Source organism: Dermacentor silvarum, chromosome 1, assembly GCF_013339745.2.
Source record: "Dermacentor silvarum isolate Dsil-2018 chromosome 1, BIME_Dsil_1.4, whole genome shotgun sequence".
Lineage (NCBI taxonomy): Eukaryota > Metazoa > Arthropoda > Arachnida > Ixodida > Ixodidae > Dermacentor > Dermacentor silvarum.
Window position 1 is genome coordinate 197956677 of NC_051154.1, and position 25418 is coordinate 197982094.

General features: G+C 42.9%; 1 protein-coding gene across 6 annotated transcripts in view; it reads left to right on the forward strand.

Moving 5' to 3' along the window:
* LOC119436621 (protein vav) overlaps positions 1-25418 on the forward strand; it is a 206905-nt gene that overhangs the window by 128852 nt on the left and 52635 nt on the right. For 3 of the 6 annotated variants that reach the window (XM_037703540.2, XM_037703542.2, XM_049659245.1), the window contains 6 exons: positions 5079-5153; positions 7659-7767; positions 15704-15811; positions 16977-17045; positions 19081-19284; positions 22766-22861. In XM_037703540.2, coding sequence (XP_037559468.1) covers positions 5079-5153; positions 7659-7767; positions 15704-15811; positions 16977-17045; positions 19081-19284; positions 22766-22861 — 661 coding nt within the window. Of the gene's footprint in view, positions 1-5078; positions 5154-7658; positions 7768-9652; positions 9753-15703; positions 15812-16976; positions 17046-19080; positions 19285-22765; positions 22862-25418 lie in introns of those variants that run through there. The other 3 variants (XM_037703541.2, XM_049659249.1, XM_037703543.2) reach the window with 2 other exon arrangements.

Below are 25418 nucleotides of genomic sequence, written 5' to 3' on the forward strand. Positions count from 1 at the left end.
TTTCTAGCTCCCCCCCCCCCCCCTTTTCGCCATTTAATTTTGAGCTCGAACCGGCATTGCCCGTCGATCTCCCGTTCAAAGGGATGTGACCGCAGACATCATCATCAACATCGCGCGCAAGCCGCGGCTTATCGCCCATCGCACTTCTCTAGCTTCTCTCTCTCTCTCACTGCGGCACCGAAAGCACCGCGCAGGCTAGCGCAGCTAGATGTAGCCTCCGAGATAGCACCGGCGCAATCTTGGAGGTCGCGTCTAGCTGCGACCAGTCTGCGCGACGCACCGCAGTGATAAAGAGAGAGAAATGAAGAGGGAAAGATAGGGAAGTTAACCAAGGATGTGCCTGGTTGGCTACCCTGCACTTGGGGAGGGGGAAAGGGGAAGAATAGATAAGGAGAGAAAAGAAAAAAGAGAATTGCGATATCAATAGGCACCCGCCACGGTGGCTTAGTGGCTGGCGTAGCGCTGCCAAGCAATTGGTCGCGGGTTTGATTCCCGGCCATGGCAGCTGCATTTCGATAGGGGCGAAGTACCCACCGGGGTGACGTAGTTGCTTTGGCGTTGCGCTGCTAAGCCCAAGGGCACGGGATCGAATCCCTGCCGCGGCGGCCGCTTTTCAATGGGAGTGCAATCCAAAAACGCCCATGTACCGTGTATTGGGTGAACTTTAAAAGTCAACAGGTGATTAAAACAGGCGCGGAATCCAGGGGGCATGTCTGGATGTCCTGAGTACCCCCCCCCCCCCCTCAGATTTCTGCATCGCCCCTCGCTGATAGGGTGATGGCCCCGTCACAAAAAATATGGCCACCAGCATTCTTCAAAAGTATTTTTCGCGAGTACCAGTGGTAGCAGCCATGTAGAAGTAAAGCTAGCTCACTCACAAGCTTAGCTGTCTTCCGTAGGGGTGTGGTGTCGCGAAGTTTCCGTAGTTATTTTTTCTCGTGAGCACCTTGGACCTCCTGGCGCTGGCCGTGCCGCACTCTTCCCGTCAGCAGCGTCGAGCGAACGAGGGGACATCCCTTTCGTCAAGCACGCCAATGTCCGCACGAGCGCCTTCGCTTCTGATTAACTTGGTTCCCCTCAGGGTGTCATCGGTTGCCTCTTACCGTTATCTGGAAAAGCCAAGGGTGCGACGTAGCACTTTCACGCTGGATAAAAAAGCTAACAAAGCGAAGAGGCGTCGACAGCAGCAACGTGAAGGCAGACAGCGAAAGCGGGACCGTGCAAAAGCGAATGCGTCGAAGGACCATGAGTCCGAGGAAGAACGTCACCGTCTGCAATCGCTCACGCCGGAGAAACTTCAGGCACCCTAAGGATGGATGGATGGATGGATGGATGAGGCTGAACCCTTTAAATCGGGCGGTGGCATACGCCACCTAGCCGTGACTATTAACATATTTGGTACTTTGTGGTGGGTGAAATTTCACCCCCGCCTTGATTTTAGCCACCAATCAGATAACTACAGATTTCTACCCGCTGAAAGTCTATTTTGCCTTCACTGTCCCTAAACCCCAATGCTTTGAAAAAATCAGCCCTGTTGCTTTGCACTGTCTTAATGGTATCTTCGACTGGTCGCATCCATCCCCCGAAGCAGAGTCGTGCAGATCCGGCGTTCCCCGAACTCAGAGGTAGGGGACAAGCGCGCAAGCCGAACGTGTGACTCGCTCTGGGAGGAGGAAATGGCAGATGCGAAACCACATGACTACTGCTAACGTCCTATGTTTCGCCTATCCAAAGCTAAACCGGCAGATGCGCCGGTGGGACGACCGTTCGTTGAGACGCCAGCATGCTGTGGCCTAGGTTGCCTAGGCTACGGTGGACCATCGCCAAGAACGGCGATGCTGTGCTGTGATGATGTTGCTGGAAACGCTCTCATCTCGATGACTGCTCCAACGACAGGGCACGGAGCGCCTCAGAGCGCTCGAAGACGGAGGAGAGCGATCGAAAAAAAACCAGCCGAACGCAAGGCGTGCACCCTCTTTCAGCCAGCCGAAGGCAAAGCCGCTCGCGAGAGCAATCTAATAGAGCGCTCCGAAACACCCAGCCGAAGATGCCATTAGGCGGAATAAAGCCCCTTTAAGGCGGAACGTCTTACCGCGCCTCCTCTCGGCGGTAACATGCAACTAATCAGCCCGCGCCCTCATCTGCGCCCACTACAAAACTTTCTAGTACACTGTAGCCGGACCAAGAAGAGGAACGCAGGGCCGGACCAAGTTGAGACCACGCCGTCTTTGAAATAATGTTGTCTCCTGTCGGAGTGCCCCAGCGTACTGACTAATCTTGATCAATCTAAACAGTAAATATACCAACTTAATATGTCCTCTTGTCCTTCGGAGTTCGTCTGTCTGCCATTCAATTCCACGTAATGACTGCGCAAAATTTGGCGCTACAACGTCACAGAAAAGGATATCTACATTTTTAAGGCGAAAGCCTTAAATCTGTTTCAAGGTCGCTGTGAGGTACAGAAAAAATGAGCGAGCTCTCCTCGCGCTTGTGCCACTACTCGAGCGTTCATCATCCTCTTGCAAAGCTGGCTCCGACGCCGCTCATCAGGCCAGGGTTCCCATATTGCCCCTCGCACTCAACGCTGGAGGGTGTTGAGGGAAAGGGCAACAGCGGCGCTGAGGAGGTCGAGGGAAATGTCAGCAGCAATGCAGTAGGGGCGTTGAGGGCAGGCGCGGTGGCGGCGCTGGGAAGGAGGATGGTTAGGATGGAAATCTCAGCGGCCGCCCGTAGAAAGTTCCGCAAACGGCGGCAGCACTCTCGCAGCACACTCGCACGCCTTGTATACATCGCTGCGTGGGCTCAGAGCTTTATTCCACATCGCTGTGGGTCCAACGGCTACCTTCACATTCTTAGAAAATTCTAGCTTCCCCCATAATATTTTTTTCCTCCTGTGTCCAAGCGTTCGTTTCAAGGCGCTGAAGCCAGCAAAGGTAAATATGTGTACAAAAAAAAAAACAAAAGAAAAAAATGTATAACTACGCTCTTTGTTTTATGGGGTTTATTTGTCTTAAAGTAAGTCCCCGCGAATGTATATTAAAAAACCAGAAAGATGTGTTGCCATTCTCAATTTTCAATTTAACTTCTCTTCTGTCGTAGTAATGGGGAGGCCTTTGTGTCGTGTGCTAAACAGCTTCACTTGTCATCCGCCTTCACAGAGTGAAATGGCTCATGGTTTCTTTGCTTCACGCGAGTTCTAGCCAATTTTACACCAAAAACTTCACACCATATTGTTACGCAATCTGTATGTGACATATAAATTGTATCGTGCATTTCTACAAAAATGAAAGAACTAGCCAACCCGAACCTTAAATGTATGACAAGCCTTTATCAGTTAAATATAAACGAAGTGAGGTCCACTCATCACATCTCAATGTTACCCTGCGTGGATTGTCAGGTAACTTGGGGATTGTCAGGGAGCAAATAGTGCACAAATGCAGCAGTAATTTTTGGTATATGTTGTTTTCTTCCCGTGTTGCTTTCATTCGCCATGATAAGCCGTAATAAAATATTAAACTGTTAAGCTGTGCACTGTTTATTTTTAAGAGTTGATCGTCGTGTCCGACTTATTCAAAGGAGTAACTCTCCCCGCACTCTTTTTACAACTAATCTGTTCTTCGGGAGGAATGTACAGCTTTCGGTTTCACAACTATTAAGGTTGTTCCGCGACCAACCTGCTTAATGAGAAAGATATGTCGCGGAAGTGTTCATATATAAATAATAAAAACTAATAACTAAACCAAGAACTGCGCATAGGCAACTTTTATAACTGTAAAGTTCATTGTGATCACAGTAACAGGTTGGATAATATCTAGTACAAGCACAATACCGTTCATACACTACAAGTTTTGCATTATACCTTCACACTGTTTTATTGTCGTACATTAACCATAGGAGGCTCAAACCCGCCGGATCTGCTTGTCTGAGTGGGCATTCTCGCGGAGCAGGTGAAGCCTCGAGCTGCGGCTGCGCAAAGGGGGAGCGGGATGTCAGTGGCCAACGCCAGCGCACGGGCCTAGGATGGCGTCGCGTGGCAAACAAAACATGAAGAAAAAGACGCTTGCTCGCGCTCTCGGCTACTACACCACATCATTCTTTTTGTAGGTGACTGACTGACTGAAAAACATCTATTTACAGAAATCTTTTACAGAGAGGGTGGGGAGCGGTCCTTAAGGGGCCGCCCTGTACAAAACACTAGGTAGGCTCCTCCTTACGGGAGCCCATTGGCATCGACCACGGCCCGAGCCCGCTTGACCAAGGCCCATTGGGCCGTCAGGTCAGAGCAGCCGAGTAGGGCTGCCTCCCAGTCATCCCAGGAACCGTTGGGTAGAGGGGGTAGGTTTGGGGTTTTTCGGCGCACCCACACCCTGTAGAAAATGTCAGAGAAATTTTCCTGACAGTGCGGGCACTTCCCTGTGCAAGCGGGGTCGAAGTGTTTTAAGATTGCCGGGCACAAGCGTCGTGAGTCTTCATACGCGGTGATTCGCATATCATAAACAACCAGCCTAGTGGTTGGCGCGTTGGAGCGAAAGCGTTAGTCCTCCAAAGCAAACGAAGGTGTCCCAACTGAACTCCAAAGGTGGACTCATGCTTACGCACCTATAACGAATCTGCAACAGATGATCCCAAATTTTATTATCAGAAGCAACACAGACTTAGATATATTATCAGGCACAGCCGCCAAGCACATGGCTATGTTGGGCAACGTCCTTTACCTATAAGTTCGGAGAAACTGATACCTGGCTTCGCTACAGGTGTTGCACTAGCCGTATTAGAGGCGGGTTTATTGTGAGCAGAAATGGGGAATTTCGGTAAATAAGAAAGGCTACTGTCATCATCATCATCATCATAGACAGAAGCTCACCGCCACCCCCCACCCCCCTCGGAAAAAAACCTGGATCCGCCCCTGGGTTAAAATAATCCGGAGTCCCCCACCACGGCGTGCCTCATAATCATATCGTGGTTTTAAGGTCATGAAATACAAAAACGCTTGTGTTTTATTTAAGTGCATGTTAAAGAACTCAGGTGTGCAAATTAATGGCTCATCACTCATCTACTGGCTCTGCTTTATCTTGCAGGGGCTTTTCGGACAAGTCATCAACGTCACATGACTACTACAATGACGAGGCATTCAATCTTGAGGATGCTGTCAAGTAAGTACACCCGGTCTGAAGGCTCTTAATTTCTGCTGTATGTGTCTATGAAGATGATTCACCAACAACTAGATGACCTACCAACACAGGGTTGCTCTCTAGCCTATGCCACCGGTGCGTCTCGAAACGGGTAGCTAGCCTTTGCTACCGGGGCATCAATGGAGGCTAGAAGGGCCCACGCCATTGTCCCAACTTTCGCAACTTTTTGATGAGTACGAGGTCAGAAGGTTGGAGGAATAAAACAAGGGGTTTGTTTACATGGGAAAAAAAGGCAAACTTATTTACAGGAAAAGGCATAAGATATCCGTACCGGCAGGGGCACTGAGCGCAGTACATCGTTCTCGTAGCATGAGCTACATGTCAAAGCAGACTACATCATTCTGGGAGAGCACACTCCATACACTCAGGATGTCTCTTAAGAACCCTCTACCTTCCCTAGATCACTCACTAGGGAAACGGGTAATGTTTCAATCAATGAGTCTGGTGATTCGTGTCGGCACAGCACACCACCTCCGAGGAGAATGTTGACACAAATCCCATGCACCACCAAGAGGTCAATAGCTCAAACTTGCCAGAAGGTAAAGCTTCTCCAGGCCCTGGCGTCTTTCGCTGAAGTTCTGGGAAAACCTCCATCGTCTCGTTCTCAAGGCGACGTTTAATTTTTTGTCGCTGTCAGCACCTCAGTGTCCACGTTGGCTCAGTGTAATGTTGTTTGATGTCGGTGCTACATGACCCCGGCCTCCACTCTTCGGCAAATACGCCTATCTTATCAGGGTGTGTTTTTTGCACTCTAATTTGTTTTACCATAATGAGTTATCAACTAGCCCAACAGCAAGTTCTTTTAAAAAGTCATATTGAGTGCGTGCCCTGGCAGCTTTTCTCTATGGAGGTTCAGTTCAGACTATGGCCCAGGCCACGGCTTCTGCTTCGCTGCTGGCTACATTATCTGCTGCACACACTTAGTGTGTAACCTGTTTGGCAAATAAATATATGCAGCACCCTGCACTTGCTGAAAACATGTGGTGGTAAGATTTACTGTACCTGCATGTTCACTTTGTTATTGTGATTACTGTGCACAAACGAGAGGCTAGCTTCTTGATGATGCTATATATACACGGGGTGTCCCAACTATCATGCACCAAGATTTAAAAATATGCAAATGCCAAATAGCTGGACAGCACCAAGGTAATGTTGTTTGCCGTTGCTTGGAGATACTCAGATTAATTTTAGCATTCAGGCTAATTACATAATTAGTCTTACTTAATTAATCAGCTTCTCAAATATTAAAATTAGATTAAAAGTGTCAATGAGAAAATTGTAGAGCAACATGAAAAACTCCCGATACAGCTTTCTCCTGCTCAATAAAAGTGTTTTTCAGAGCGTGAAAGAAGCCCGTGAATACACACAAAATTGCCGCGCAACTGGCCGCTCGAGGCACTTTACGTGTATTCGCGGGCTTTCACGCATGGAAAAAGACTTTTATGTAGCACATATTGAGCAACAGAAATCTGTATCGGGAGTTTTTCATGTTGCTCTACAATTTTCTCATTGACACTTTTCATCCAATTATAATATTTGAGAAGTTGATTAATTAAGACTAATTATGTTATTAGACAGAATGCAAAAATTAATCTGAGTACCTCCATGCAACAGAAAACATTACCTTGATTGTGTCCAGCTACGTGGCATTTGCATATTTTTAAATCTTGGTACATGATAGTTGGAACACCCTGTATATCAAAGAACTCTGTGATTTCCAGACTGGATGCAAGTTAAAGGTGCCATGTTGCTGGTGAATGAGCAGAAGAGAGCATACAGTTAGCTTTAAAAATTTACTGTTTGCGAGATGTACGAAAAGCTGAAAATTTCCACAGCTTAGGCACGTATTCTGGTATTGGGATTTTCAGCCTGTACTAGTATGTGCGAACAACAAAGTGGGCTGTTTTATTATGCCTACAGTCAAGGAATGCTTGCAAATTCAAGGTTTTTTTCAGACCTTGCAGTCCGTTAACTTTTGATGCAGGCTATATATATCTGGGCCTGTATTTTGTAACGTTCCATTTCGTTTTTAATTCTTATTTTCTTATCATTCTTTTTGCCAAGTGGCCAATACCAGCGATAATGGCATCTGTGCTAATGGCGAAGGGCAAATAAACGGTTAAAAAAGATGGATTGTTGAAATATATGGCTCCTGGATTTTCTACAGCAAAGCCATTACAACATTTACCAAAGAGATCCATGTGTTCCTGCTCTAATCTAACAAATGACGCTTGCTGCCTGTCATTCAATATTGGCCGAAGACATTTAGCCAGAAACTCCATGCTGACTACTGAAACTCGGCAAGAAAAGAAAAATTTCTGGTGTGTTGTCTCTAGGTATACAAAACCTTAATAACGGGTTAATTATGAATTCTCAATTCTTTATTACCCCTTTTCTTGAGCATGCCAAAATAGTGTATTCATTCAGGTTTTCATTGTTCAAATCTGGCAATGCGACCCTTTCCAGCCACAATGACGACACTATGGTGGTCTTCGATTTTCCTGTAACACCTCGTCGAACACGTGAAGAGGATGTTTATGAAGACTTATGCTACGTCACCCTACGGGTGAATGAGGTAGTGCCTTGTCTGAGCCAGTCTGGCCCTGCACCCAAAAGTAGACTTTTTTTGTTGTTGTTTTAGCAAAAAGGGGGCCCAGCATTTTTTTAATGCTGCTTGTGTCTAGTGGCATTCTGTTTTCTGATGCAAGGCTGTCGATGTTGTTGTGATACATCATTATATTTCTTGTTCTAGAATGTGTCTTGTGCTGTCCTCCTTTTCTTAACACCATTATACTTCATCTTAATAGCCCATGGGAAGCAGTTGCTGTTTCCTTGAACTTGTGTACAATTTTAGGAAACATAGCAAGTTCTTAATAGCAGGTTTTGCACAAGGTAGGCTACTTCTATGTTCACTTGCATAGCATATTCTTTTCTGACTGTTCCAATGTAGCTGTATCTGCTCTTCAATAGTTCTTTTTTTTTAATGACTTTAGTTGCTTCTTCAGGTGAAAAGTACTTACACCAGGTACGTACTGTATTACTCTAGTAATTATTTTGCTTCATTTTATAACCCTGATTTCTTTACTGGCCGTGAAAGACATACAATGAAGCTAGAATATGTGTACATGCATTTTATTCTGTTTTATTATTATTATTTTTATTATTATTATTAGTAGTAGTAGTAGTAGTAGTAGTAGTAGTAGTAGTAGTAGTAGTAGTAGTAGTATAGGAAATGAAATTAGGCTTTCATGCTGTGAATTTTAAATCTTAATTTTTGGAGAGAAGTAGCATGAAAAAAAATTAGCAGGTTGTTTAATTCTTGGGTCTCCATTGCGTTACAATAACAGTGTCCTCTTGTGGCTACTCTCTCATTTTGCATAAAGTTAACTCCCTCACTCATGCCACTTATACTATTAGTGTCGGTGTGTTAGCTAATAGATGTTGAAAGAAAGCGGGAAGTGGGCATGGATTAACAAATTTTACTTTGATAGATGTATGCGATGTTCCCTGATATTTTGTTAATATTGTGCATTTATAACACAGGAGTAGCATACCTTGTAAACGAACCTGCATATACAAAGTATTTGAGGCTCAAATATCATCTACAAATTTATGGTAATAGCCTGGCTCTCTGCTTCATGTCACTGTGCCTGTGCTGCATTTCCAGAGCAAAACAGTGTGCGCAAATCTCTCATTGCCATGTACGCAGAGGCATGTGTGTTGCTTTCAGTTTAGTCTGACTGCAGCTTGCTAGCACGATGCCTTTGTTTGTGTGTTCCTTCAGATTGTACTTGTGCCTAATTACAGTACTGTAAGAGACGATTAAATGCATCTCTAAGTTTTTGTTTATCCCTAAGAGCTTGAAACACAGTTGTGGGGGAACCATTTTTTATGTTTTGACTGAACATCAATAGCAAGGCCCATGAAGCTCCAACATCTCGTCTGCAGCGTCAGTGTTGCCTTTACTTGTCATGTACATGTGTGTCTACTGTAGTTGTATTATGTGCACTGTGTGTTGCATGGCCCTTGGTTCATGGCATGTTGTCGTCATTTTATGTATTTGTTTTGTCACATTTGAAGTTTTATTCCTTATTTTGTCTAGGTTATAACTTCAAACCATTTTTGCGTTAAGCTATCTAAGAATGTAGTTTCTGCAGTGGTAATTGCTACTGCCCTGCAGCAGCTATGCTATTCCTTGTTGAAACTTGATGTTGTTAACTACAATGATCATACAGTAGTGCTTGCTCTGAGCATACAAAATGAAGCAATGTTTTGTTTACTACTTCTTTTTTATAGTCAGCTGCATTCCTTACTGCATTGTTCTTAGTGCATGACATGCAGTGTTTGTGCAGCCAAGCTGTTTATTTGTCTGCTGCTGTGCCTGTTGCTCTCTTGTGTGCCTGTGCTGCTTTGTTGCCTTGTGTCTTGTTGCTCAACCTTGCATGTCTTGTGCATGTCAGCAACGAGGCCTTTGGCGAGTTTGGCGAGTATGAGTACGAGGCAGTGACCAATGATGATGAGGACATCTACGAAGACCTCTGTGCATTTCGGAGGGTCCAGGTATGCGTCCTCAGAATTCCTCACCTGCCAATGTTGAATGAGCGCTGCAATGATTCAAGCAGAAATTGCACTAGGAAGTATTTGACCTAGCAGTATTTTCAGCACCTTTTAAAGAGTGTGTTTTGTTTCTTCATTTATTTGTTTCTCTTAATTTAACAGCAATTTACACTCCAATAATTTAAGACGTTACTTCCACTTTTAATTCTAGCCTTAGTGATAACTAATTTTTTTAAGCAGCTGTTATTCTTCTGTTTTCTTTTCTCCCTTTCAGATGTAGCTATTAACTTAGTAAATTGGCTGGCATTGTCCAGGCTTGTAACATGAAACATTTGTTTATATTTCACACCACAAAAGCGAGGTGATGTGGTTTGTTCTATAAAAATGAAGCTTTCAATTATTCTGACAAAAGCAAGCATTAGCTGGTTTAGATTGTTTTTATATGTATTTACTTTTGTTGTTTCAATAGTTCCTAAGCGCTGAGGCTACTGCTATTGTGAATACCACATTCCTCCCCCTCTCTCTCTTTTTTCGCTTATTGAATTAATATAACTTGAAGGAATTACAACAATAAAAGACTCCTTAAGTGTAGTAAGATGTATACTATAGCATATAGAAAACATCACTGTGAGTATAGGTGGCACAGTTTTTTTACTGATGTGTAAGTGCACTGATGTGTAGATTGCTAATGGGTAAATGCATCCAAATGCTACACATTGCCACCCAGATTTATTAGTGATTTTTATAGATGCTAATACAGTGGAACCTCGATTATACATCCCTGCATGGTCAGTATGAAGACCTGCATTTTAAAATGTATTAGCAAGGACCTGAAAAACACTCTATGCAAACGATGCATCAAAATTTCAGATTGTGCAACATGCCTGCCATATGACCTACTGCCTACAATAGCTTATGGCAGCTACCATAAGCTCCATCATAATGGTGGGAGCAGGAACAAAGCTAGAGCTGGCATCTCACACTGAGAGCAAACTTGTTAGGGAAATGGCAAGTGAAACAGGTGATCCTTGCATTCATCATCATCATCATCAGCCTATATGTTATGTCCACTGCAGGACGAAGGCCTCTCCCTGCGATCTCCAATTAGCCCTGTCTTGCGCTAGCGTATTCCAACTTGCGCCTGCAAGTTTCCTAACTTCATCATCCCATCTGGTTTTCTGTCGAACTCGACTGCGCTTCCCTTCTCTTGGTATCCATTCTGTAACCCTAATGGTCCACTGGTTATCCATCCTACGCATTACATGGCCTGCCCAGCTCCATTTCTTCCGCTTAATGTCAACTAGAATATTGGCTATCCCCGTTTGTTCTCTGATTCACACCGCTCTCTTCCCTTCTCTTAACGCTCCATCGCTCTTTGTGCGGTCCTTAACTTGTTCTCGAGCGTCTTTGTTAACCTCCAAGTTTCTGCCCCATATGTTAGCACCGGCAGAATGCAATGATTGTACACTTTTCTTTTCAACGACAGTGGTAAGCTCCCAGTCAGGATTTGGTAATGCCTGCCGTATGCACTCCAACCCAATTTTATTCTTCTGTAAATTTCTTTCTCGTGATCAGGGTTCCCTGTGAGTAATTGACCTAGATAAACGTACTCCTTTACAGACGCTAGAGGCTGACTGGCGATCCTGAATTCTTGTTCCCTTGCCAGGCTATTGAACATTATCTTTGTCTTCTGCATATTCATCTTCAACCCAATTCGTACACTTTCTCAATTAAGGCCCTCAATCATCTGTTGTAATTCATCTCCATTGTTGCTGAATAGGACAATGTCATCTGCAAACCGAAGGTTGCTGAGATATTCGCCGTTGGTCCTCACTCCTAAGCCTTCCCAGTCTAAGAGCTTGAATACTTCTTCTAAGCATGCAGTGAATAGCATTGGAGAGATTGTGTCTCCTTGCCTGACCCCTTTCTTGATAGGTAACTTTCTACTTTTCTTGTGGAGAACCAAGGTAGCTGTGGAATCCTTGTAGATGTTTGCTAAGATATTCACGTTTGCCTCCTGTACTCCTTGATTACGCATTGCCTCTAGGACTGCTGGTATCTCTACTGAATCAAATGCCTTTTCATAATCTATGAAAGCCATGTAGAGAGGTTGATTGTACTCCGCAGATTTCTCGATTACCTGATTTATGACATGGATATGATCCATCGTAGAATATCCCTTCCTGAAGCCAGCCTGTTCTCTTGGTTGGCTGAAGTCAAGTGTTGCCCTGATTCTATTGGAAATTATCTTGGTGAATATTTTATACAATACTGAAAGCAAGCTAATGGGTCTATAATTCTTCAGTTCTTTAACGTCTCCCTTCTTATGGATTAGTATAATGTTGGCGTTCTTCCAGCTCTCTGGTACACATGAAGTTGTGAGGCATTGCGTATAAAGGGCCACAAGCTTTTCAAGCATGATATCTCCTCCATCTTTGATTAAATCTACTGTTATTCCATCTTCTCCAGCAGCTTTTCCCCTGGTCTGGTGCTGGTGCGTGCAAACAAATATGCAGCTTTAGAAAAGGAAGATAAAGACAACATAGAGGTAATGAATGAAACCGTAACTAGGTTGATCTCAGAAGCAGCAATTGAAGTGGGAGGTAGGGCACTAAGGTAAGCTCGCCCAAGAAACAAAAGACCTAATAAAGAAACAACAGAAGATGAAAATGTCCAACTCAAGAGATCAGATAGAATTCGCTGAACTGTCAAAACTAATCAACAAGAAAAAAAGTAAGGGATCCTTGCAATGCCACGTGACAATTATGAAGCCTAAGCCAGCAGCAACAGCATGGGCACCACATGTTCTAGGTGCCCTTGTGTCTCTGTGATGGTTTATGTAATGCAACTTTTAGGTGGTCTGTATATTTGTATAGCGCACGGTACACCACCACTGTGCTTCATTAAGCACTGCCCAAAATGCGCACTAGTGCTGTCTGCCAGCATATGGTTCAAATGGTGTGACAGGTCTGTGCACACGCTGCACTCAGGTGTCCTGCTGAAAACTTCTAGTTTTTTGGACCCATATTCAATTAAGCTGCAGAACTTAAATCATCAGTGAGTGGCAGAGGTTTCATTTGGGAGTAGTGTAAGCTTATTTCATTGTACTGGTCAGATTATCAATATGCCAAACAATGTGTTATCTCTCCTAGATTCTGCAAACCTTACACAGCATAGATATGAAAGTGAGCCACTTATTGATCGTGGCAGCATGTGTGGGTGCCTCATGCCTCACCTCTTATCAGTTGTACTAGCGCAACTGGACGAGGACAGAGAAGAAATTGACATACACACAAGCGCCATATGTATGTTGATTTCTTCTCATACCCTCCAGTTGCGCTGCACTGTGTTGTCATGAATCCCATCCAGCTAGCCCGCCAACATGCTTTAGTTCTACCAGAACAAACCTCCACAGTCCAGTGGCCAACACAGTGCTGGCTATCAAGGCTTTTCTGAAAAGGTCTGTAGTATACTATTCAGGTTTAACCATGAAGAGAAGTTTTGCCAGCCACTGCCACGCATGACTAGGCACCGGAACTTTATTTATTCTTGGCTTGTAGCTCATATGACATCATCACACAGTTCCTTAAGAGATGTAAATTCAGGGTTCCACTGTTGCAGTATACTATAGAATATGCTTTCTGAACAGAAGTTTGAAATTATTTGCAACTTTCTAATGCAAGCTACATCAAGCCACTACTGCTCTGAGTCAGTGCACATGTAATTCAAGTTGGCATGAGTTCAGGTATACTTGCAGTGCCTCTCATACGTTTTGTTACTCTAATGTGGAAAAGTGCTGGGCCTTCCTGCATGTGTGTTGATTGTGTGTTGTTTCTTTGCTCTGTCAGACATTTATTGTCATGTGATGGTAATACAATAAGTGTGCACAGTTACTTATAAGATGGAATTAAACATGTATCCTTATGCAACTAAATTCAACAAAGCCTTGTATACAGGGTGTTTTTTTTTTTTTTTTTTTTTTTTTAGCTGCTTCAAATATTTAAAGTAAGAGGATAATATGAATCATGGAGATATGTTAGGTGCCAGATCGGTAGCCTCTATATATGAAGTAATTTGCGTGAGTAAATAATGGAGTTGCATGATAACTTTTTAATTATTGATCTTGCATGGCTAATACATTCGAATAGTTTGAACCTTGTTTTCGACATTATCTAGCTGGGCAATGAAATTATTAATAAGCAAGCTCTTGTGGGAGCGACGCAACAAATATTGTGCATTCACAGGCTCACTGAAAGCGAAGGGGGCAAAAAGATCACCTATGACATCAATCTCGCCGCCCCCTCACCTTTCGTCATCTTGCCACCATAACCAATGGCACATCTTTATTTACTTTCTTTTCAATGGCAAACTTTTGCACGGCAGCCTGTGGCGTTAATGTTGGTAGCGCCAAACACTGACAGCCGAAAACTTGCTGCAGCACAGACGGAAGGCACAATGGAATGATGCAACAGATTTAGTGCGTCGTAGCATCAAGACTCTGTGCTGTGGGTGAAGGCATAAACATAATGAAGGCAATCTGCAGGGCATCTCTTCACGGTGCCATGCCAGTAGTGATGGTGCCAGTGTCGTGAAATGAAGAGGTGATGAGATCAGCACCGTAGGTGCTCTTTTAAGAGTTGGATTTGCTTTAAGTGAGCTGTCAATGTTAAATTATTTGTTCGCGTAGCTCTCGGGCAAGAGCTTGTTTATTGAAAATTTTCTTTGGCTAGATATTGTTGAAGACGGGTTTCAATTTGTCTGGAAGTATTAGGTACTTAAAGTGTATATTAAAAAAAAAAGGTTAATCAATGCAACTTTGTTATTTGTGTTCATAACTGCACAAATTACTCCTTGAATCTACAAATCTGGATGCTCGAATGGTAAACATTTGAACAGTGTGATTTTATTGCTCTAATTTGAAATATTTAGTGCAGCTAGAAAAAAAAAAAAAAAACAGCCTGTATATAAGGGTTTGTGAAGTCCTTTGAAACATGGACACCTTTACTATACACTCCTTTGCCATGAGGTAATGGCATGCCATATGCTTCCTGTACAAAGTGCAGTCGACTTTCATTAATTCAGCCTCTTCAAGGCATGGAAAGTAGCTCAGACTATGCAATGTTCAAATTGACCGTTGAGTAGTTTACAATCCGCAGTGAGAATTAACCTAATTTACCTGAAATACCTTGTGATGGTGGTTAGTGCATACTTTTGGAAGGGGGTAGTGTGAAGATGATCTGGAATTGTCAATGTGCACTTCAAAGTGTAGTTAAAATTCTCATTGCCACCATTCTGCTTGCCCAAGTTCAGGTTTCACTTCATTTCCAATTCATTTTCATTTCATTTTTTCAGTTCAGGAATCGCTCGAGTCTGCTGTCTTTTCTTCTTGTTTTTTGGCATTCATCGATATCATCTAATGCTGCTTCTCACTACTCTTCTACATCTTCTTAGCATTGTCCTACCAAGTTCTGCAGTGCTTTAGTTATGTTGCTTTTCCTCTCCTATTTTTCCATTCTTTGTGCATGCAATGGGAGGCACATTTAGGAGGTCATTAAAATGGGGAACAGAAAATATCCCTCTTTGCACCTTTAGCATAACCATTTGCACTGGCCCACCATTGACTCCATCAGTTAATCTATCTAGATTGAATTGATCGATATTCATCTCATTAAACCAACCTTTCACCTAATCCCTTAGTTTGTGTTAATAAATGTTTCACCCTTTATAAGGTATTGTGAACAACAAGAAACTCCATAGAAAAGTACAAAGGAAAGAGCTTGTTATTACTGTTATAACATTCAAATGTGGTGGGATCAACTGAGACAAATGAACCAACATTGAATTAAAGGAAGTCGACTGTGTGTTGTTTTTCAACTGCAGGATGCAGTATAAGATTCATGCTTACTTTATAGTAAGCTGCAATGTCTTTATGTGCTGCCTCTTTTGTGTTTTAGGTTCCTGCAGCTGCTCCTACTGCACCTTTAGAAAAGAGAGACTACTGTATCAAAGAGCTCATAGAAACTGAAAAGAACTATATTGAGGCCCTCAATATGATTACACGTGTAAGTGTCTTGATACATCAAGTTTTTATGTACAGTGTTCAGTGAGGCTTCCTAAGCGCTAGTTGGTTAATACTTTATCATAATGCCAGCTTGTTGACCTTGTGTGGTACATAAGACAGTGAAGAGGCATTTCAGGTTGCTGACATTTGGTTGCTGCGCTTGATCAACCTCCTCCTGCCTCATGTTCTGCACAAGTTCAAGTAGCGAAGAGGCACTGCATGTTGCTGACATTCAGTTGCTGGCATGATCAACCTCCTGCTGCCTCATGTTCTGCACAAGTTCAAGTAGCCAATTTTATTATTTAATGACTACGTGAGGTGATGCACAGATGAAATGTGTTGCTTCAAGGTATTCTGAATCTGACAGTTTGACAGAATTAAGCATTCTTTAAAGAAAAGCCTGTAGTGCAAGGAACACAGTTTTTACCAAGGTGCCTTTGTTTATGCAGTTCTCCCAAATTGGTACCAAGGAGGCTCATAATCCACGGCCAGTATCTTTGAGTTGTGCATACACTCAAAGCTGTTCACGCAATACTTTTCTGTGACGCTTCCACAGCTGTTAAGTTTGATAAAGCAGCAGATATGCTGCTTCCTTCTGGCACAATATACAACTATGGGCAGGCATTTGCAGTCCCGGTCTCTGCAAGAATAACTCTTTGAGGAGAATAACTCCTCAAACTATAGCAGCCAACTTGAGACTGAGCAGAATGTTCCTGAGACATAGGCAGCAAAATGTGCCCTTATCCCTCACATGTGCTGCCTTCATTTTATTTGGTTGTAAAAAAGCTTGTGTGCCCATTTGATTGCGCACAGATGTTCATCTAGTGTTGTTCATGTGTAGGCTTCTTGTCTGGGACACAGGAGTGCCTCTGCATTTTACGAAAGCTCAGTGGATTCCTTCAGGCTGAAAAGTTTTGGAATATAAGCACATGGGGGGGGCAGATTAGTTCAGGTAGAAAGCATATTCAAGTAACATTCTTTTGTTCCGTGTAATGGTAAGAATTTTCTTTTTTCTTTATGTATAAGTGTTTACTTGCTTCTTCCTTGAACTGCATATTCTTCCACTGAGTCAGAAGTAGACAAGGCTTTTCTTTTCTTCGGAAAAAGCCACAGTGTGAGGCCCATGTCACAACATTTATGTTTCTTTTTTCTTTTCATTCATCAAGGATTTTATGCGCCCTTTGAAAGATGTCCTGACACCTGAAGAAAATGAGATTATTTTCAAGCACATCAAGGTTAGTACTGGGAACAGAATGGCTTCCCTGTATAACACCATCACATCATCTTGATGTGGTGTTGTACAACTCATGTGGTATGGATGCTCTTGTAGCTTGCATTCAGCCAAGTTCTTTTCAAGATCTTAAGGAAATTCTTCAGACACTGCTGTGTTAAATGCTTTCTCTCTAGAAAGGCAGTATTGTTGGAAAAGTGAGGTCTGAGGTGAACTCTAGCCAACCATATCTCAAGGCAGAATCCAACATTGTAAACTTCTTTATTTTCTTTACACAGATGCCAGAAGCACATTTACTGAAAGAGCTGCACCCATAGTCATATTATCTGCAACAGCTGCTCAATTTCAGCTAATACACACAAGTGGCAGTTACTGCCAATAAGAACACCATGTCATATGATGCAATGAGATGGTCATGTGACACAATGATGTACCAGGAGTTTTATGTGTGCAAGTTTGAACATTCTTTTATTCAGTGGGAGGATTGCACTGATATAAGTCATGAGAGTCTGTGGAATGTATCTTATTTGTCTGATGAGGAGAGCATGAAGATTGCAAAATGGTATGAGATATTGAAAGGTTATATGTGCTCAGTGACTGTTTGAGTTATTGGATGCTGTCATCTGATAAATATAGGGCTGATGCTGGGACCACTGTTAACGCAGCATATGTACACTTTAGTGACATACTAACCGACCAGTACAATACGAAACACGTTTTGATGGCTATTTTTATTTCAAACTGACTAAGTGCTGCAAATTAGGGTTGTATTTGCAGCGCTTTCATATTAAGCTCGTACATGGTGATGTGTTTTTCCATTCTAAAATTAATTACGTAATGATTCCCTGCTTTCACATCTGTTTCTGATTTCAAATGTTACTAAGTGCAGACTCTAAAATGTATGTACAATACTTGCCACTTTTCACTACCTTGCATCAGTATTGCATTCTATATTGTATTTTTGCATTTACAGTGAAAGTTAACACTCTTAAGAAAACTTTGCACTCTTTGGAGCTTATCTTGTTTCCCAATAATAATCATCATCTATTGATTGTGTGTCCTAGATTCCAACAGATAAGAGACAGAGACAGCAACACGTTGCACATACATAACACATTTATAATTCATGCACTCAAGCTTAATACGCTACAGACCTCAAAAACAAGTACACTCACTCAAGAAGCACTTGAAGCTATACGATATATAAAGTCGTACTTTATTAGAGAGCCCTGACCGTTGTGTCGGTGTTCATGTGTTATAGTATCAGGACGACTTCCGTGGCCAGGTACAGATTGGATCGTCAGGTTGGCGCTGTAGCATTGGACAGAGCCAGACGAGTAGGTGGTGCTGTAGCACAAGACTGTGCCGAGTGAGTAAGTGGCATGTTGAAGCCCTGGCTGGCCTCCGGGGCACAGAATGGGGCTGCGACTGGCAGCGGGAACCTGGCTGGGTACCACAACATGGCATTGCAGTACTCTAGGAGGACAGTGGACTGGTGTATTGCCAGTGGGTCCTCTTTATAGGCTGTGTCTTGTAAGCCACCCGCTGTCCTTTCCTGAGCACAGCTGGAGACATGTCCGCTGTCACTGAAGGCCACTTCACCCACTGAATTATCACCTCGCTCCTGGCATGTGCCCTTTGCTTTTTTTTTAAGCAGAAGTGGTTGTGTACTTATTTTCTTACAGCACTGGCTCGGGTGGTGTCCCTCTTCTTCTTTGCTTATGACAGCGTGCATTTTCTTTCTTCAACACTGCGCTCTCGATACTTTCAGGTCACAAACAGCTTGCATGTATGAGAATGACATAGCATTCCTAACTGAAAAACAGCAAATGCAGAGTGTTAGGAAAAGGAAGTTTACGTAAGATTGGTGTTGGGGGCACAGGATAAGCTCCAAAAGGTGTTAAAAATTGTTTTAGATTGTATGCAATTTATATTAGGTTGTTGTAATTCTGCTTGTAATGAGTGCGCATAAGCGTTTGTTTGTTTTATTTGTGCACTTATGTCTTGTCTTGCATAACATACTTGTGTGGCCTTTGCAGGAACTTGCAGAAACTCATACGGGCTTCCATGCAGACCTGCATAAAGCTTGCTTATCATCTCAGCACCTCAAAATAAGTGAATGCTTTCTTCGCTGGAAGGATAAGTTTATTGTGTATGGCGACTACTGCTCCAATCTACCTAAGGCTCAAGAACAAATTGACGAGCTTTGCTCTAAAAAACAGCTGGTCAACCAATGTGTTTTGGTGAGTTTTCCCTTGAACTTGTACGGTACGCTCTTCTTAAAGCCTGCCAGTGCATTAAGAGCATTCATTCTTGTAAGTGTAGTGTATGCAATTGCAACCAAGCGTGTTGTTAATAATAAGAGGCAAAAAGTCATCTATGCCTTTTTACTGCGACAGCAGCTAAGGGGGGACACAGATCTTCGAGACCGAAAAATCGCGGAAAAATCACTTTTTCGAAAACATTATTTTTGGATTCTACAGTGTCTCATGCATTATCTCAGAAATTTTCACGCATATAGGACCAAAATGAGTTTGCCATGTCCATCTGTGCATTATGTTACACTGAAAATGAACGTTGTTGTCACAGGCAATATTGCGTCATCATCAGGCCAGCTCCTCGTCCTGAGATTCGCCACCTCCATAGGGTGAAGCAAAACAAAACTTTCTGCATAACCGCCACCACTGAGATTTGAACTCGTGTCACTACAGCAATGTGTACTTGAGAGCCGAACACGCCAACCGCTGCATTATTGCTCAACAACAGCTCTTGGTAAATTAGTGCAAGCTGTTGTGCTCCACGCAGGCAATACTGTAGCAGACGTGAATGATTTGTGTATCACATATAAGTTGTTCATGACAAGATGGAAGGGTGTTGGGCAGTTCTTCGTCGTCAGGCTCGTGAAAACACCATCAACGACACAAAGGAGGTGTACATGGCAAGATAATAAGCCTCAAACATCACACATGCCCTTAATGGAGGATGCTTCAAGAATTGGTTGGTTGGTGGAAAACAATGTAAAAAGAATAGGCAAGATGAAAGGGTGTTGTTGTGCAATTTTTCGTCGTCAAGCTCGTGAAAACACCATCAACGGCACAAAGGAGGTGTACATGGCAAGATAATGAGCCTCAAACATCGCACATGCCCTTAATGGAGGACACTTCAAGAATTGGGCAGTTGGTGGAAAACAATGTAAAAAATGTCGTCGCAGTTTCGCCCAAAAGGCGAAGTATTAATTGCGATAGCAAATTGGTACACAGCTTACCAAGTAAGGATAGTAGTTTTATCGGCCGTATAAAGTTGTAAATAGTCTCTTACTAACTAATTAAACAAGCACGGTGTCACGCGTGCACAGGTAAACATGGACACATCTCTCTCGCTCGATGACCGCCGAAACTCGTCAAAACGCTAGAGTGAGAAAGCGCGCCAGCAGCAGCGGGCAAATTGACCTTTGCGCTGTCTTTCGTCTCGCTTAAACGGGAACGTCGAAAGCACAGCGCATACGAAGCTGCCAGCACTCAGCACGGGCACTTTGTACCCATCGCAGATCGCTTTGAAGATGAGGCCCCCGCAGGCACACACTTCGGCCACATAGCAGATTCCTTTCAAGATACAGTGCCTGCGCAGCAGCTCCATCAGCAGCAGCCGCAAGAGCAGATCGCACCCGAACCCCCACTGCCACCGTCTCCGTCGCCTCCTTTCCGTACCCCGCGAGCGAACGAAAACCGGGCGCTTCCGGCCGCCTTCCTCTCTCGCGTGCGCAAGATTAAGCTACAGTTGCCAGCTCATCTTCGCATGCTTCCATAAGCACACACAGCGTACGCCGCACGGTGACGTTTTTATCGCCGTTAGACTTTATAACGGAACCTCACGAACACAACGATGGCGACGACAGAAATTCGCTTGTAGTGTCCATATAATTGCTATCGCAATAAAAGGATCTACAGCATCACTGCAAATGATGTCACAAGGACATTGCCGCATAGTTTTTTTTGTATAGTAGCTCATATGATTTACAGCCACCAAGTCCCTGATATATCAGCAGTGCAAATGTACTGGAAAAAAAAATATTTCGCTGAAATCTCTTAAGTGGCATTACATAATTTCACATGTGATATCAGTTGCAGAATATGTTCTGGCCTCCAAGTTGGATAATCCACAGCCGGAATCCACAAAGCTGCTTACCGAGCCTGAAAATTAAGAAGACTTTAACATAGTAACCGCCCCATTGCTAAAGACGTTAACATTTATTTACCTAAGTGCAGAATTTAAAATAGCCGCAAGAAAACTGCATTTCAAGGTCATTTCAAGTGCCATGCTGCCAACACATTGGGCAAGTACGACATTGTTCTACTGAATGATGGAAACCAAAAATATCACTATTTTACACAACTTCTCGCAACTCATTACACTAACCACAAGCCAACCACGCCACCATGACACACTAAAGAAATGACAATAAACATGATGCGCCAATATTGTCTAGATCAAATATATTTAAACACTAAGAAGTTGAACCATCTCAAACAAACAATTTATTATAAAACTTTGGCCTAACAGCTGTGAACAAAAGCTTCTGCAAAGTTATTAAACTAAATAAAACTGTGCAGTCTGTGCAACTAAATAAAGTCTAAGCATGTACTTCAAGTTCTACAACTATACCACAAAGACAGGAAGTTCAGTTCAGCTTATTTTTGTTATATAGAAAGAGGAGCAAGGGCTTTTCAAAGCCATGTGGCCTGACAGAGGCTCTTGCTTTTGTTGACATTAGTCATACAGTACATTATTTACACTTGATACAGGCATGTTTACATGCATTGTGCACACATTTTGTGACATGCTTTTCTCATGCACGTTGCACACAGAAATCATGCACATGAACTTATACATCTGACAAACTTTATATGCAATACAAAACAATACATACTTCTAAATCAAGCAATGAAAATTTTTTTCTACTAGGATTACAGTTCAGCGAGCATATTTACTTATTGTAAATGTCATGATTTAGCTGAAAAGTTTCTGTGTAATGTTTAAACTGAGGTGCATAAAAATCAATTTTATGCTCAACATTTTAATAGCCAGGGTATTTGATAGTCTAGGTCTTGACATCCATAATTTGTTGTGGTGAATGGTGTTGTTTTGGGTTGCTTGCATAATGGGCAACATAATGGAGAAGCAGGTATGCTACTGTTGTGAAGCCTATTGCTTTTTATATGTAAAAGTATCTATAATTATATATCTGACTGGCTCGGAGCAATGAGTTGCATACATCACCAAGAGAAAGCCATAGACTATTTATCTAAACAACTCAGAATTTTTAATTATTAGTTGAATATTATTCCAAATTAATACCTTATTCTTCTAATTTAATACATTACTCTTTGAATACACTTGGATTTAATACTTTATTATTTGATTGCACCCCCTCCCATCGCTACCACCACCACTGCTTCTTGGCCAATTTCTTGTAGTGGGTGAGTGCAGTTGTTTGAGGAACAAGCAAACAAGCAAAAACAAGATGACGGTCTTCTTTGTGGAATACTGCTGCTGTCGCAGTAAATGAGGTCAGAGCCAACGGAATCAGTGGAATTGTTCATGCTGTGGACCCCTAGAGTTATAGCATAAATAAAAATAAAACCCACAATGCTACGGTGAGCTTGATGAGCAAGAAGTGGTTACATTTTGTGCGTGCTCTGAGCATGCTTTATTTCTCTGTTTCAGAACTGCCAGCAAAAGGCAAACGATGGAAAATTTAAACTACGTGACCTACTTTCTGTTCCTATGCAGAGGGTTCTAAAATATCACTTGCTATTGAAGGTGAGTTATTAGAAATGTGTAATGCTGTATTGCACATGTACTTGAGAAAGCAATAATAAAGTGTTACTATAGTTCTGTGACACTTGTTGCTACTGAGTTTTTTCGGTTTGGTGGAGAATAGTGGTGGCATGTTGTTGATGATTATGATTATTATAAGAGTTATCGAACTCATTATGAGAAGTGAGCCTCCTGTTTAAGGGAGTGCCTTGCCCATGACATTAAAAAATGTCATAAAAGGAGTAGGGGAAAAAATGAAGGAATGTGAAACCATCCGGTATCAATAAAATAATGAGGGAAAATAAAATATGACAATTGCACAGATGAGGCACCGACTCACTGCACAGAAAGAAATTGCCGCCAGAAGAATTCAGGCAGCCTTTCATAAACTCATTGTCAAAATAAATTAAGTAATGGTCATTGCCGCACAATATTTTTGCCACACAGGAAGTGCTAAACATAATTTTCTTTTCGAAGCTGCAGGTCTGCCACCTGATAAAAACATGGTGATGCACTTGCTTGTGTTATGTATGTTGTCCACTCACCTTATTTTTTTAATGTGATTCGCATTCTTTGCCTACTTCAGGCGTTTTGAGCCTATTTATGTATGTGGGTGTGTATGTATGTTTATAAGTATGTATATATGTAGCCTCTGACACCAACACAGCGCACCAAGTTGTCTACCAGCTTGGGCTACTGGGTATGTGCTCGTGGTGGTGATACCGTCGTGGTAATTCTGTCATAATCATTCCAGCTTCGTGATGTGACTCTGGTCATGCCATCGTTGTCACGCCTCCTACGCCGACCCAGTGGCCCAAATTGTCTAATAGCATGGGCCACTAGGGATGTAATCGTGGTCATGATGCCGTTGTGGTCATTGCATCGTTGTCATTCCAGCTTTGTCATCCGACTCTCATCATTCCGTCATCATCAAGCCATTGTTGTCATACAGTCGTCATGCATTCATTGTCAAACCGCCGCCGTGATGCCGTCGGGGTTCCATCTCGTTGTCACAACAGGATCGTCTTCCAACTCTTGTCATGCTGTCGTCATCACACTATCGTCGTCATTCAGGATTCGTGATACAGTATTTGTCACACCGTTGTCTTCATACAATCATCAGGCAGGCTTCGTGATATAGTATTTGTCGCGCTGTTGTTGTCATACACTCGTTGTCATCCCATTGTCCTCATACCGTTGTCATGCCATTGTCGTCATGCATACATTGTCATACCGTTGTTGGATGCCATTGCGGTCATTTTATTGTTGTCATTCTAACTTCGTCATCCGACTCTCATTATTCCGTCGTCATCAAGCCATTGTCATCATACAGTCGTCATGCATTCATTGTCAAACCACTGCCATGATGCCGTCGGGGTTGTTCCATCTCGTCGTCACAATATTATCATCTTCCGACTCTTGTGATGCTGTCGTCATCACGCTATCGTCGTCATTCAGGCCTCGTGATACAGTATTTGTCACACCATTGTCTTCATACAATCATCATGCAGGCTTCGTGATAATAGTATTTGTCACGTTGTTGTTGTCATACACTCATCATCCCATTGTCCTCATACCGTTGTCATGCCATTGTCGTCATGTATACGTTGTCATACCGTTGTTGCGATGCCATTGCAGTCATTTTATCGTTGTCATTCTAACTTCGTCATCCAACTCTCATCATGCCGTCATCATCACACCATCATCGTCATACCACCTTCATCGTTCCACCGACCTCAATCCTTCTTCGTCATTCTATCATAATCAAGCTATCGTCATTCAATCTTGATTATGCCGCCGTTGTCATGCCATTATCGTCATTGCATCATCAGACCGGCGCTATCATGCATCTGTTGTCATACTGTCGTTCTCATGCCTTCGTGGTCATGCCATCGTTGTCACTCCAGCTTCGTCATCCGACTGTCATCATGCCATTGTTGTCACACCGTCATTGTAATGCAGGCTTCATGATGCAGTCGTCAAGCATTTATTGTCATACTGTCGTCGTCATGCTGTTGCAGTCGTTCCATGGTCGTCATTTTAACTACGACATCCGACTGTCGTCATGCAGTCGTCGTCACACAGTAATCGTCGCACCATTATCATCATTGTAGTTATACAGTCGTCATAATGAATTAGTTGTCATATGTCGTCATGATGCTGTTGTGGTCATTCCATCATCGTCAGACCTTCTTCATTAATCCATCGACCTGATTTCTTCAGTCTCTCGAAAGCACGCTGTCGTAATTCCATTAGGATTATGCCACCATTATCATGCGATCGTCGTCATTACGTTGTTGTCAGACAGTCGCTATTGTGCATCCTCTGCCCTACCATCATCGTCATGCCGTCGCAGTTTTGAGATCGTCGTCATTCTAGCATCATCATCATCCGTTTGTCATCATACCATCGTCATCACACTATTGTCGTCATCCCACTGTCTTCATGTTGTCGCCACATTGTCGTTATACCAGTGTCATCATTCAAGAATCACCATCTCATTGTCCTCATGCTGTCGTCGTCACATCGCCTTCGTTGTTCCATTGACGTCACTGCGTCA